The following is a 14,213-nucleotide window of genomic DNA, read 5'->3' on the forward strand; positions in this document are numbered from 1 at the left end:
CTTCTCTTTTTTTGGGTGACTTTTGTTCTCGAGAAGGAAAGTGAGAGGAGAGATTTTATCCACAGAACCAGAGATAAGGGCACAGTTCTGTAGACAAAGAGGGGAATTTCCTCATATTGAGAAATTTCCGCCAGCATTTTGTTTTGCATCTAGGACATGAATTGTGGTTTCCCCAATGTTAAACAGACCGCAGAAAAAGGAGAAAAAAAAAAAAAAACTTGGAAGGGGTTTTAATCTCTTTTGACTACACATGCACTTGATGCTGAATTGAGTCCAGCAACTGGAGACCCCATGCCTTTAATGAAGCTAGGAAAGACTTAAAGCTTCATCCAAACATCTATCTGATGGCACAAACGTCTTTATTGCTTTAGACACACATAAAACAAAACTGTAAAACCAAAGCTAGGATCCCTTTAAAATTTTAATGACTTTAATGCACATAAGGAAGCTCTGAATAATACAACGCCTATCTTGTCAGCTACTATGTACTAGGTCAATAAATACAACCTGGAAGTGAAAACCTAATATTGGTCCAGCTATCATAATACCAGAATACGTTATCAGTTAAGTAATTGAATTATATTGTGAAAAAAAAAAAAAAAGGCGCTAATAGCACGCACAGCTGAGGGCAGAGTGTTATTTACATGCTTCTGAGATGCTTCTGAGAATTCTCCTTTGTAAAACGTCTGTGCTATTTAAATTGAAGCGAGTTGAGTTATCCGTCTACATGGCAGTTTTTCAGCACTAAAAATAAACCCAGCCTCTTCTGATATGACTCTGCCATCACCTAGGTGCTTGGTATTGTGTGCTTTATGTATATTTAAAGAAAAATGCGTATTTTAGAATGTTGCTGCTGTTCTAATCTTTTTTTTTTTCTTTTTTTTTTTTCTTCTTTTTTTCCATTTTTCTCTTGTAGAGGACAGTCCCTGGAAAATGATTGACCGGGCTTGTCCAATAAGGACAGAACTAAATAAGAACTCGATCTTTCCATTTTCTATGTGTCCCTTCAGCACCGGCACTCCAGCCAACTTTACTCTGCCATGGCAGAACGAGTCCTCCAATCAGTCCTTATTATCAGGGTGGATAAAGGAACTCAATCTCAATGACAGCTTTGGACAGCCACTGGCACCACCGACGAAAAGACACTGCAGGTCACTGTCTGAGCCAGATGAACTGTCTCGCTGTCGCTCACCCTGGAAACCAGGCAATTCCAAGGTTTGGACTCCCGTTTCAAAGAGGCGATGCAACAGCGGTGGCAGCGCCACTTTACAGCGCTGTAACAGTCATGGCAGCGCCACCTTGCAGAGAAGCACAAGTGTCAGCCTGCCACAGAATGCCCCATCTCTTAACAACAACATGTTCACAGTGCCTGCCTGCAACACGTCTCCTGTCCCAAGGCCCTCTTCTGCCAGCAGCGGCTTTGTGGATGGTAGCGAAGGAAGCACAACCTCCAGCATACGTTGGAACTCTGGTGGCCCTTGCGACTTTAGTCCAAGGAGGCGCCTTTCTCTGTCTCAGGAGCACATCACAGAACCAGGAGATATTTTGCCTTCAGCCAACAGCACACCAACATCTACCCCAGAGTTGAGGCGGCGCCAGGGCTTACTGCGGTGCCGTTCCCAGCCATGTGTGTTAAATGAGAGGAAAGCCCGGCTAAAGCGCAGACGTGACGAGGACGTCCGGTGGAGCAGGCCATCTATAGATTTCTTTAAAATGACCCGGGTAAGTCTTTCTGCATGTAAGACCTGTGTATCCGTCATTGTACACGTATTGGTATCAGAAGGAATGTCTCCCATTCATGCATTTTTCTTTTTGAAGAATGTGAAAAATAGAACTAAAGGCAAAGCCTTATTTTTATACAAATATCATTATAAAATGTTATGAAATTCTATAGTAATAGCTATTTGATTTCCAAGAAGCCTCTTTGTGCCAAGTTTTTACTAAATTACATTTAGGCAACTCCCTGTATTGTGAATTATTACTGACTGCAGGTATATTGTGCACCTTCTGGGAACTGAAAATTTGCTTTCAGCATGGGTTCCTTTGGTGCTCGTAATTTAAATAAGTAATATGTGAAATATTATTGGGTCAGGAATTCTCATTTAAAGTCTCAAGCCAAGAGACATTATTTTTTTCCGGTTAGGTTTTTTTACCGCTATCCATGGCTTTGTTAGAGAGATTTGCCCTCACTTCCGGTTTTGCGGACAGTGGTTTTATCACATAGGATGATATGCAACAGGAGTAAAAATTCTGACACGGGTTCCAAGTGTTCCCTACTGTACTAAAGAAAAGCATTTTTATTGCGTTCGTCGCTTCCTATTTGGTAAAATATTATCAGCAGTGCGGGAAGTTGAGGGTAAATCTCACTGCACCGGATAGCAGTGAAAACGTGATAGGGGTATACTAATCCTTCACTTTTCTATTTAAAACTAAGAAAAAAAATTTGCCTGGTCATACTCTCAACAAACAGTGAAAGTAGTCACATACAGCGTTTTCACCAGAAGGGCTTCAGAATTTCGCTTGGTTAGTGAACTGGTAATTATTATTGATGTGTAAATCAAAATATTTCCCGTGTTATCATATCGAGCAGTATGTACGTCCTGCCTGGAAATGACGTACGGTGGAAGATATGAATGCATTGTGCTTTGCTTTTGAGTGTTTTCTCTTTCCTTTCTTCCAATTTATCTCAAGTTAAGGAGTGGTGGGAAGATGGGAAATTTTGCCATTCATAACACTTAGGAGTCAGAACTCAGGAAATGATAGCGAGGTATGTACGGACACAGAAGACGACTTTGTCCAGAAATATTATCCAGGAGTGGCTAAAAAAAATGAACCATTGTTTCAGTACATGAGATGCATTAAAGTGTCTTAGCAAAGGCCAACATTTTGTGAAAGACAACCAAAATCAGATCAGACTTTAAAACGAGACAGAAGGAAAGGAGTTTGAAATGGAAGTTGAGCTATGGTCTATTTTCTTTTCTTCTGTACCATTTCTGATCTGGATCAAGAGAACAAAGTATTTTTGCTAGTTACTTGATCTCTGTGAGATTTTTGTTTTCTGTAGCACTGGGCATGCTTTTAGGAACTAGCGTTCATTTAATATCCATTATGTTTCAAAATCTCACTTATACAGCACAATGAGGCTTACATTACATCAGTATGGTTTTACTACACTGCACTTCCAAGTAGGCATGTGCATTGATTTTAACACTAATATTATTGTTGGGATAGGCAAGTAGAGTAACCGTAGGCCTACTTGCCTTTCCTGGTAAAATGCAGTTCTAACCCCCTTCGGTGCCCTCAAAAGTAAGGCATTTCACCTTTTATGGCTGTTAAATGGAGGGATCACCATTTAGATTGGCCAGTTTTCCCTCATCTGCTGAGATCATATGATCAAGCATCTTCAGGAGTGTACTGCTCTGGAAGGATGCAGAAGAGCAGCATTTTCCCCAGGTAAGGTATTTCAGCACTATTGGGCAGCATAGTGGCTAAGTGGTTAGCACTTCTGCCTAAAGCCCCGTACACACGTACCGATGGTCGGCTTACAAATGTTCCTCTTTTCTCCCCGGGATGTCGGTGTCTGCTGAAAAGTGCAAAGACAGCACAAGGACAGCACAAGAATTTTGTCCGCCGACTGCAGAAGTGATGTCATGTAATGGTTAACTTTCCCTGTGTTTTCTATTTTCTGAGCATGCCCAGTCTTGCAAATCTGCGGTCTGTCGGCCGAATTGTGTACTGACAGGCGAACAATCGTCCGTTCTGGTGTCCGCAGACAAAAATTTTCATGTTTGCAAGAAAGACTTTTGTCCGCGGATTGTGCGCAGACATCTGTCGGAGGCACCATACTAACACGCGTACAATCGGCAGATCTTTCGTCCGCCGACGTTTGTATGCCGACGATCGGTACGTGTGTACGGGCCTTTAGAAGCACTAGGGTGTTTGGTTCAAATCTCAGCCATGACACTACCTGGCTGCAGTGTTAATTTTGACAGCAAATTTCAATTTAGTTTTAGTCTTAGTCTTAGGACTAAAATGGCATTTTAGTTTTAGTCCCATTTTAGTCTACTAAAACTCATTTTAGTCATCTATAATCTAATGGGTGTAGTTCAATTGTAATTTGTAATGCGTTATTTAAGCATTTCTCTACAATTTCCAAACTCATTATATACTACTGCTGGTCCTGGAGTGAAAAATCTAATATGTTATTATTTATGGTATTAAGCTTTGAGCATGCACCAGTGTTAATTTTGGCAGCAAATTTCAATTTAGTTTTAGTTATAGTCTTTTGACTAAAATGCCATTTTAGTTTTAGTCGTATTTTAGTCATCTGAATTGTTTTAGTTTTAGTCGTATTTTAGTCGACTAAAATTGTGTTAATTTAGTCGACAAAAACTTTTTAGTCGGTTTTAGTCGACGAAATTAACACTGCCTGGCTGGAGTTTGCATGTTCTCCCTGTGCCTGTGTGATTTTCCTCCAAGCACTCCAATTTTCTTCCACACTATAAAAAAGAAGGTATGTTAATCTAAATAGGCCCTTGTATGTGTAAGTATGAATGTATATTAGGGACCTTAGATTGTAAACTCCCTAAAGGCAGGGACTGATGTGAATGTAAAGCGCCATGTAAATTGACGGCTCTATAGAAGTACCTGTAATAAATAAAATAATTAGTACTGTTGATCTGTATCGAAGATGTTAGCCTTTTGTTATTTGCGGAGGAATTCGGCAGGCCATCTAAACATTTCTGTTCCAGTCAAACGGCATTTCATTCTGATGTGATGCCCCGCCATATTTGTCTAACGCAGTGATGGCGAACCTTGGCGCCCCAGATGTTTTGGAGCTACATTTCCCATGATGCTCAACTACAATGCAGTGTGCATGAGCATCATGGGAAATGTAGTTCCAAAACATCTGGGGTGCCAAGGTTCGCCATCACTGGTCTAACACTACATTCATTCTGAATGTCAGCTAAGCTTGTCCGAGTTGCTGGGCTCAGATGTTTGCAGTCATTTGGGCATTTAAAAATATTTAAAAATATTGATTCACAGCGTTTTTCTTTCTATTGCTTATGTTAATGAATTTATACCCCTGTCTGAAACAGACACCAGATATAATAATAGACTTCTTAATGGCCCTACAAAACGACAAGTTCACAAGATAGAAAATAAGTGCAGCCCCCTCCTACCAGCTGCATGTACAGTGAGATGAATGCTTAAAATAGAGATTTGTAGGAAAGTCCCTTTCTCACGCTGTGTGCCTCACCCGACCTCTCATAACCCACCCAAATCACACAAGATCCTTTATTTTGTTCCATCTGCTGGAGGCAGAAGCTCACTCACTACACTCGTGTCTGCATATTGAAAGCGCTTTAACTTGTCTGCACTTGACGGCTTCTAAATTTCATTTTTTTTTTTTAATGTACCTTGGCGTTGTTGACTTTGTTTAATGCTGTCTATTCTGATGTGTTTTGACAACCTGTCTTAGACCTTTAGGCTATTGTTTGTTACTGTGGATGAGCCAGTTTTTTTCATTGCCCATTCATCGGTTAGTTGGTAAGACTGTCTGGCTGTTTGTACCCAGTAAAGTAAATCTTCCAAAAATCACCAAAGCATGTATGTGGTCTGCTAATTGTCATCTATGTTATACCACATGCATTAATAGACCTGCCAAAGTCCCAGTCTTTAAAATGTTCGGGAGATATATCCCTAAGAATGACTTGTCCTCAAGTGGGTTATTGGAGCACCACCCCAATTCTTGACTGCTGAGAAGCATAGGCTCATTTATGAGCAGCTAATAAACCAATACCTTGCCCCCCAAAAAGACACAGAAGCTGATTAAGTTGGAAATAGGGCAAGGCCACAGCTTTATTGAACTTTGCAAAAGTAACAACTTTCCAAAAGTACCAAACAACCGTGCCAGTCACGGTTATACTGTGAGCACCCGACAATGCCAGTCACAGTTCTACCGTGAGCACCCATAACATACAAACTTACATAGTCTAAGAGGCCTGTCCTTACCATCAGTGCCAGACAGACATTAGACTGACCCCAGAATTTAACTTGAGGGCATAGCCCATAAAGCAACATCAATTGCTGGCAAGGTCAAAACCGCCACACGCAAGTCAGTGGTTCACTGACGAGCGCCCCACCGCAGCCAGCACCTTCTCGACACCAGATTGTAGGCTGAGATTTACCATATTTAGAATAATCGTTTAAATAAACCCCATAAGGGCTCAATAAATACTCTTATCTCCACCAAGACCCCTGTGGCGAACAACGATGCCACCAATCCTGTGGACAATTTCTAAAAACCTAGGTATTCATCTTGTGGCAAAAAAGCTCCAAACAAGAACTAGAAACAAGAACAAAGTATGACAGACCAAAACCGGAAAAAGGGGACAATGTTGGACCAAGCGATAGATTGGTAAAAGTGTCACAACATCAAGCAAAAACATGCTTAACTGGGGAGATTGAACCTACAGACCGGTAATGCCCACATTTGTTCCCTATACATGAATGATAAGAATGAAGGGACCTAAAAGCAATTGTCTCAGGTAATACCAGCAACCCAGGGATGGCCATGAAAATTGCAACAACAAATTTTTTCAACTGCAAAGGAAAATTCTCCCAACAGTGTCAAAATTCGACGTGGCAAGAGGCCCAATAAACGAAGGAGTCAGCAATGATCTAAACTAATGCTGGAGAGTAACATTAAATCAGAACAAAAGGCGAGGACAAACCTGTAGCAGCATTTTTTAAATGATTCCCATCCACCTAAAAGCCATCTCGCACATCTGAAAAACCCATACCATGGGCAGCAATGCCTGTGCCATAGAGGAAAGAGTGTGTAGGAAAAATCAGTAGGAGGCAAGATCAGCTGAGAAAGGAAAAGTCGGAAGACCCGAAAATATCACCTAGCAACTCTTGTAACAGCTGAATCTCCTAAGAGCAGTTGGATGTGCCCCAGCGTAGCCTTTTCCTAGGCTCCACCCAGTCACTTCAGGTCTTTGTAGCCGATCCCAAGGGAACTACTTAACTTCTCTTTTAGGTTCACACCCACAGTGACGCCATGCTTCCAGCAGTCAAGGCTCCCTTTCCCTAAAGGCGGTTCAAGGGGCCTTCATTCCCAGTGATCACGAAGTATAGAAAGATTTGGCCTACTTGCTGGAGGTTGGAATGGGTTTGAAAATCTGTGTGATAACAAACCCCTCTATATGCTAGAAGGTGCTTGTTGATGTTCCTTATGGATATGACTGGAGTATTGAGGTGCTCAAATTTTTGATTTTGTATCTTTAACGGGCACCATCTTTAGAAGTCCAAATTGTTGATTTTGTTTTCTTAATTGGCACCATCTTCAGAAGTCCAAAGATTGAACAGTTGTGCTGAATAAATAACCTAAAGAAGAGTCTTGTACTTTTGATCTTCATCCAGCTCTCAGAGCTCTTCTCACAGCTGTGGGGAAAAGACGGCTGTAGATAAACGGGTACAAATCATGTAGGGGGGATTTGTTTCATCTGTGTCTCCCCTGAGGCCAATCCCTTCACTGGGTATATGTAAGGGTTTACAACCACTTTAAAGCTGAATTCCTATATAAAAATTGCCATTTAATGCAGGTACAGGAAGAAGGAACAGAATGTGTAGGGATGACTGCTTGCTATGCCTTCATTGTCCAATTACAGACTTGGGGCAGGGAGGTGAACAGGCATTGCTTTAACTGGTGAAAATTCTGGTCACGACCTTGCTCTGTCATCTGGTGAGGCCGTTTATATATCAGGACTGTATGGACAGAAATGCAAATCCTTTGCTCCATTATATATATTTACACAGTATACCTCGCTTGGAATTTAGCTTTGTTATTAAAGTACAACTAAAGGCTCTGTATACCAGTCCATGCAAGTACCAAATCCAGTAAATATGTAATGCACAAGCCAAAAACCTTGTTTACCTTCCCTGACTGAGCCAAACCATGCTTCAACACACATAGAAGCTCACAGTTGGAGGGCTTCAGCAACAGATAGTGCTGTCAATCCAAAAACAGTAGGACTAGGTGTGGCCGGGTGCTGAATGACCAGCTGCAGGCTTGCAAATCCGCAGTGACAATTCTCAGTCTTGATAGGCCAGCCTACCTGAGGATGACAAATCTGCCCTGAATTCAAGAGCAGTTTAGCAATGTTACCACAGCACTACAGAAGTCTACATGAGGAGAACTTCGCTGTCAGCTATTTGTGGGGCTTTTCACGGGGGCTAGGGTAAAATTGGGCAGATGCACTTATCAAAGTTTTGTAATGGTATGTCCATAATTGTACCCTAAAGATGGAAGCCTGAAGAAGGAATAGAACGGGTTTTGGAAGGTTGTGCAGCTTAAGTTGGGTGTACCACCTAATTTTCAAATTTTACGTACTGCATAATCTGCAAAATGCATTAACCTGGCTGCCGTTCTGGAGAGCTGCTGAGATAATGTGACAGACGGATTATTAGTAAATGCCCCAATCTCTGTAACACCTTGGTAAATAGCTAGAAGTTTGCAAGTACAGGACCTTATCTGGAAAGTAGTCTTTTTTTTTTTTTTTTTCCCTTACAGTAAAACCATAGGCTAAACTTTTTTTCTTTTAGGATAGAGGAAGGGAGGGTTATAGCTCCTATCTGTTTTTTGCCATCTGTGTCCCTTTGAGGAGTTTTTTACCTTCACTTTTTGTCCCATAACCAAAATAGGAAGTAAGAGAAAAATCCCTGCAAATTAAGGGAATTCCTTAGGGATCCTCAGATCACCAGAACTAGTATTCCGATCGGAAAATTTCCCCTGTATTACTTTTCTGGGGACTACCCAAAAATTGGGGTTTTCTTTTAACTTTTAATAATTGGTAAACAGGTCAAATAGGGTGAATTTCCCAAATGGAGGGCACACGGCTACAATCACATGTTAGCGTAGCGGATCGCGGCAAAATCACCGCAATTCTACCCGCGTTGTCGTTGATTTGCAATGGCACCCCAAACGCTGTGCGATGTTGCTGGAATTTCCGCCTGCCGAATCGCAGTAACATTGCGCAAACAAAATCGCAGGTCGCATGACGCCCAAAAAAGGTATAAGAGCTTCTTTGGGGCGTCACGCGACCCACGATTTTGTTTGCGCGATGTTACCGCGATTCGGCAGGCGGAAACCGCGGCAACATCGCACAGCGTTTGGGGTGCCACTGCAAATCAATGGCAACGCACAGGCATCCCGCGATTTGCAATGATTTCCAGATCGTGGGCAGAATTGCGGTGATTCTGTCCGCGATCCGCTACGCTAACATGTGAACGTAGCCTAATGGGTGTTCTAATCCCTCTCCACACTATCCAAAACTAAAAAAAAAAGTTTTGCCATTGGTTATACTTAAAGGAAGTAAGCAGTCTGGACCTCCTCTGGTTTGTAATCATCATGGCTCAGGGTGTGCTGTCCTTGATACTTATTTTACATGGTGTCTTGAATAGCAGCACAAGATTCCTCCTGTCAGTGATGGACCAGTGAATGATACTCTTTCCTGTTCGGGAAGCTGCCTGCTCTCATTACTCTTCTGCATGTTCATGGTCCTTCCATTGAATGCGCAAAAAGGTCAGTGTGACGAATAAATCAAAATTTCTGCTTACTGAGGATTTCTTTGGACAAGTTGCAGTTTTGAATATCACGTCACTTCATTTCAAGAGAAGGTAATTTTGCCCTTCGCCATGTTTTTTTTTTTTTTTTTCAACCTGTAACACAGGTACTTTGTTCGCCGGTCTCCCAGATCATTTTAATGATGTTTGTTTTCTTCATGCACCAAGCGAGCCCCTATGATTATGGTCCAATTTCATGATACCTGGCAGCCTAACAAATAGTTGCCAGCTGCCCCTGTTTTGGAAGACTTATCCCTTAAAATATTCCTTGTATTTGGTTTGGAGTAAAAAAAAAAAAAAGCAAAAAACTCCAGTCTAATCAAAGCTCCAGTGATTTTTGTTTCTGGAGCTGGAAAGGCTGCTAACCCGCTGATCTTCCCATCCAGAATTTTGCTGTAGTGCACATGGGGAGTTGGGGGTTTTTGTGTCCATGCCCATCCTCACCATCAACATGCTGAACTGGAAAAGTCACCACCCTTGGGCGATTGTGTATGCATGTTTGCAACGCAACCTAGCAGAAATCTGACTGTTTACCGTATAAGCCGAGGCCCCTACTTTTACCACAAAAAGATGGGAAAAATGATTGACTCGAGTATAAGCCTAGGGTGAGAATGCAGGGTGGCTGGCATGGTACAGGAGAATGCAGGGTGGCTGGCATGGTACAGGAGAATGCAGGGTGGCTGGCATGCTACTTGAAATTTAATAATCATGGGTTACTACTTTTTGCTGCTTGTTTTTTTTACATTGGCCTTTTGCATGCATTTTCTTATATTGCAGACCAGAAATTTCTCATTTCCCTTTTTAGACATTAAAATTGGCATCAAATTTTCAGTGTGCCAACATGATAGTCCTTTCAGTTCCCGCCATAGGAGTGTTGTTGACTGTATTGCTTCAACACTATAAAGACATCTGACGTATGCATATAATCATTTATTTTTGTTTAGGGAAGTGAAACCGTACATCACTACCTCAAATTATTTGTTCCTCTTTGGTTTTCGGAGAGGCAGTGTGTCCCTCTTGTATATTCACTACTTTCCTTTAAACTTTTCAGGAATTTTTTTAAAGGTAAACTCTCAGATATGCAAATATTGTCTAAATACAAGGGGCATGTGTATTTGTACTTTGTGTATTTCTTCCAGATCTGTGTAGTAATCAAGTGCGAAATTGCCCAAAAAAAAATAAATAAAAAACAAAATGAAGGACTTTAAAGGTACCACCTGAATAAAATATCAAAAATTTATTATACAAAATTTAAACTCATTCATTTTTTAATCCAGTGTGAAATGTTGCCTTTATGCAGAAGCTTCCTGTGTTAAGACCAGTCACTGCTACTCTCTCTCCTTGTGCAGGGTGACTGGTCTTGTCTCCGCCCCCTCCTGTAGTTTTCTGCAGGCAGCCTGTAGTGGGTGGATCCTGCTGGGCCCCTCCGACTGCTCTGTGCACTGGCTATGCATAGAACAGTGAGGAATTTATCACAACTTGACTGATCTTTAAAGCCCAACTCCTGGCACAGTTGCCTTGACAGATTTCCAGGAGGAAAACATTCTTGTTCCTTGGGATGACATCACTGCCATGAAGGTGTACTGCCTTCTGTAAATTAGTTTACATGCTGAAGGACGTAAAGTTGGAACTCTGCTTGGCAGCTCTGGATGTAAGTGTTGTAAGGCTACAGTCACGTCCACACTCCCCTCTACTCCATGCCATTCACATAACATATGGCTCCGTTTTCTGGATAAACCTGGAGGTGGGGTGACAAAAACAGGACTTGTAACCCTGAAGTCTAGGAGACCTGGGGCACTTACATCTGGAACAGCTAGGAAGTTTTTTGAATTGTCTGGAGGAGAAGGAAGTGAGGACGCAGCTGTAGTCCTGGGGTCTGGGACCTGCAACTCTTCCAGAGCGGCCAGAAGTATAGTTCCCTCTGTAGTTCCTTATTTCCCCTGGTATATAAATTAAGTGGTTTGCAGGAGATAGAAGTATAACTACATGACAGCAAGGTCAACCCAAGGAATACGAATGTTTGCCTGTTGGAAACCCGTGAAGGTAATTGTGCCAGGAGATGGTCTTAAAGTATGGGGAAATGTCATGTTTTCCCTTCCGCAAAAACCTGTTTTTTGCATAGATTTTGGAAGGGTTAGGAACATTTTATTTTTATTGCTGCATGTATCCCCACTTCTTGTTTCAGTAACAGGTGGTCAGCGGTACAGAATATGAGAGGAAAGCTATCCTATGTGAGCAGAGAGGACCATTCTTTCTAGTAGAGTGATGAAAGTTTATGCAAGAGTGCTTATGTTTGCAGGGGGGTTAAGGAGTCCACATTGTGATCAGGAATGGGTTAGACACCTGGAAGCCCCAGCTCTTTAATTTTTTTGGTGTGGCTAAGAGCCAATTTAGAAGAAAATTGAAGTTTGCATGCAAAATGCACCCAAACGTTGGGAGTCTCTAGACAGGGTTGCCTTGTATTGGGCCCGAGCACGATTGTCTACACTCCTCTGCTGGCCTTTGCTCACAATGTGGCGGGCCTGAGCACGCTTAAGTCTATTATAGACCAAAGTGATTCAATGCCTGTATCCAACTGAACTGTGCTCGGGGCCACCTCTTCCAACTAGGCCAAGGCATAATATAAATTGATCACACTAGTAAAACGAACTGAAGTTTGGGGGTCAAACATGCATGTATACGGTACGGTTCACCTAGTAGGAGTACACTTCAAGGAACAACTGTAGTTCCATTCAGCGCAAATGACAGTAGTTACCAACAAAATCCATGGTAATAGGTTAATGTGGATTTTTGTAGTATCTTTTTGGTTGTTGGACTTAACCACTTGTGAGAAGGTGCAGCATGCTGTGGCGGCAGTAAACACACAGAATACAGGTTAGGCAATAAGGGTATATTGCAGAAACGCTCAACACAACTTATTAAGGCCCAGTGGGCAGGCACACCGATCCGGGGACACTTACAAACTATGGCAGCAGTGTGAAGACTTGAAGATGCCGACAGCGTCTGCAATGAGGAGAAATAGGTGGCCTTGCCAGTCCACACCCAAAGGGGAGAGGTAGACGTAGTCCCTGCACTGTCCCTACTCCTCTTGAGCCTTTCCCTACCTCTAAGCACTGTTTCCTGCCAGACAGGGAATCTGTCCCTACACTAGCCACTTGCATACAGCCCAGTTGTCTTAAATAGACCGCCTGACCCAAGATGGCTGCTGGAGGCACATGGAGCTCCAGCATCCAATTGAACAGCTGCCGCCCTGTGACTGCACGAAATAATAGAGGAACCAAGTTCCTCCCAACTTCCTTTGCCTTTTTGCATTGCCGCATCGGTCGAGCACCACCTGCAGTGGGGAGTAGAGACTGCACCTGTCTTTTCCACAGGCCACCTTGTTCTGGTAAGCTTTGGGAAAGTTAGTTTTCTGAACTGTCCTGCAGTCTGAACAAGTAATTAGGGTTTCAATTTAGAAGCCATTAGAATGATTCATTTTTTTATATCTTGCATCCTACTTTGCCATTGCCCATTGCTTATGCAAATTTAACTATACAGTTTTCTGGCTGGATTTTTTGAGCCTTAAAGTTTAACTGCACCTTTTGGTTTAATTCTGCACAACGGAACGCTTAGAAAAGAAATACAACCTTTGGTTCCCAAATCTACAGTCATCTGCCAGGAACTCCTCTTTTCCACAAAACATTTACTTGTTTTGCTGATCCTAGCCTGGCTTAATATATTATGACAATGTGTAAATAAGTTTCTAGGAACTGACTGTACTTCTGGTTATCATGGGAAAAAAGTGTGTGAGATAACTATACAGGGAAAAGCCACCTCTTTGTTTCTGTTGCCTATTGGCACAAGCCTACTGTGTCTAAATCCAGGCCCTGTGCCCAAAGGTTAGCATATTGGCAAGATAATTTGCATTTATAGGTCAGAATGTGGCAATTTTTTTTTTTTTTTTCATGACCCTCTTGTGATTTGAATTCGGACTATAGCAAACAGAATTCAATGTTGCCACAGAGCTACCTAGCAATGCGACTGCTATGACTTCCTATGCTTTGCATAGCACGCAATGCAGCTGTAAAGTGTATATAATTTGGTTGGCTGCGGTCCTATTAAAAAGTTAAAATAAAACCTATAAGTATGTTTTTTTTTTTTTCTTGGGGTGGTAAAGGTAGCTTGGCTCACCTATTTTGCATACTGCAGTGAAACTCTGCATTGCGTAGGAAAATGAGTTTTTTTCACAGTTGTTACACGCCACCTGTATCTTAAGTCGAAATGTCAGCCAAGGTGTGGATCGAGTTTCAGCCCTAGCAGACAAACATGGCCCTGTGAATGGGAGACCTTCATACTTTCCAGCTAATAGTTAAGCCGAAGGCTCCAGCTAATTTTTTAGACAGCTGTTTGACCTTGCTGGAAAATGTGGCGTCCCACTGGGATGGCTCCCATTATCTAACAGTTTTGGCAAGATCTCAGAGCTCTCAGAATGTGTACCCGGTAATAAGGCAATTATTGCAAAGAGCAGAAAGGCTCGGCCTGATGTTTTATGTTAGGATCTGGCTTCTTTCAGTCTGGAAAGGGATCACGTTACCTTGTCC

General features: G+C 42.1%; 1 protein-coding gene across 3 annotated transcripts in view; it reads left to right on the top strand.

Moving 5' to 3' along the window:
• Positions 1-14,213, top strand: part of FAM53A (family with sequence similarity 53 member A) — a 126,176-nt gene that overhangs the window by 78,261 nt on the left and 33,702 nt on the right. For all 3 annotated transcript variants that reach the window (XM_082257519.1, XM_082257518.1, XM_082257520.1), the window contains one exon: positions 917-1,722. In XM_082257519.1, coding sequence (XP_082113645.1) covers positions 917-1,722 — 806 coding nt within the window. The remainder of the gene's footprint in view (positions 1-916; positions 1,723-14,213) is intronic.

Source organism: Pelophylax lessonae, assembly GCF_965119305.1.
Source record: "Pelophylax lessonae genome assembly, chromosome: 1".
NCBI classification, from domain to species: Eukaryota; Metazoa; Chordata; class Amphibia; order Anura; family Ranidae; genus Pelophylax; species Pelophylax lessonae.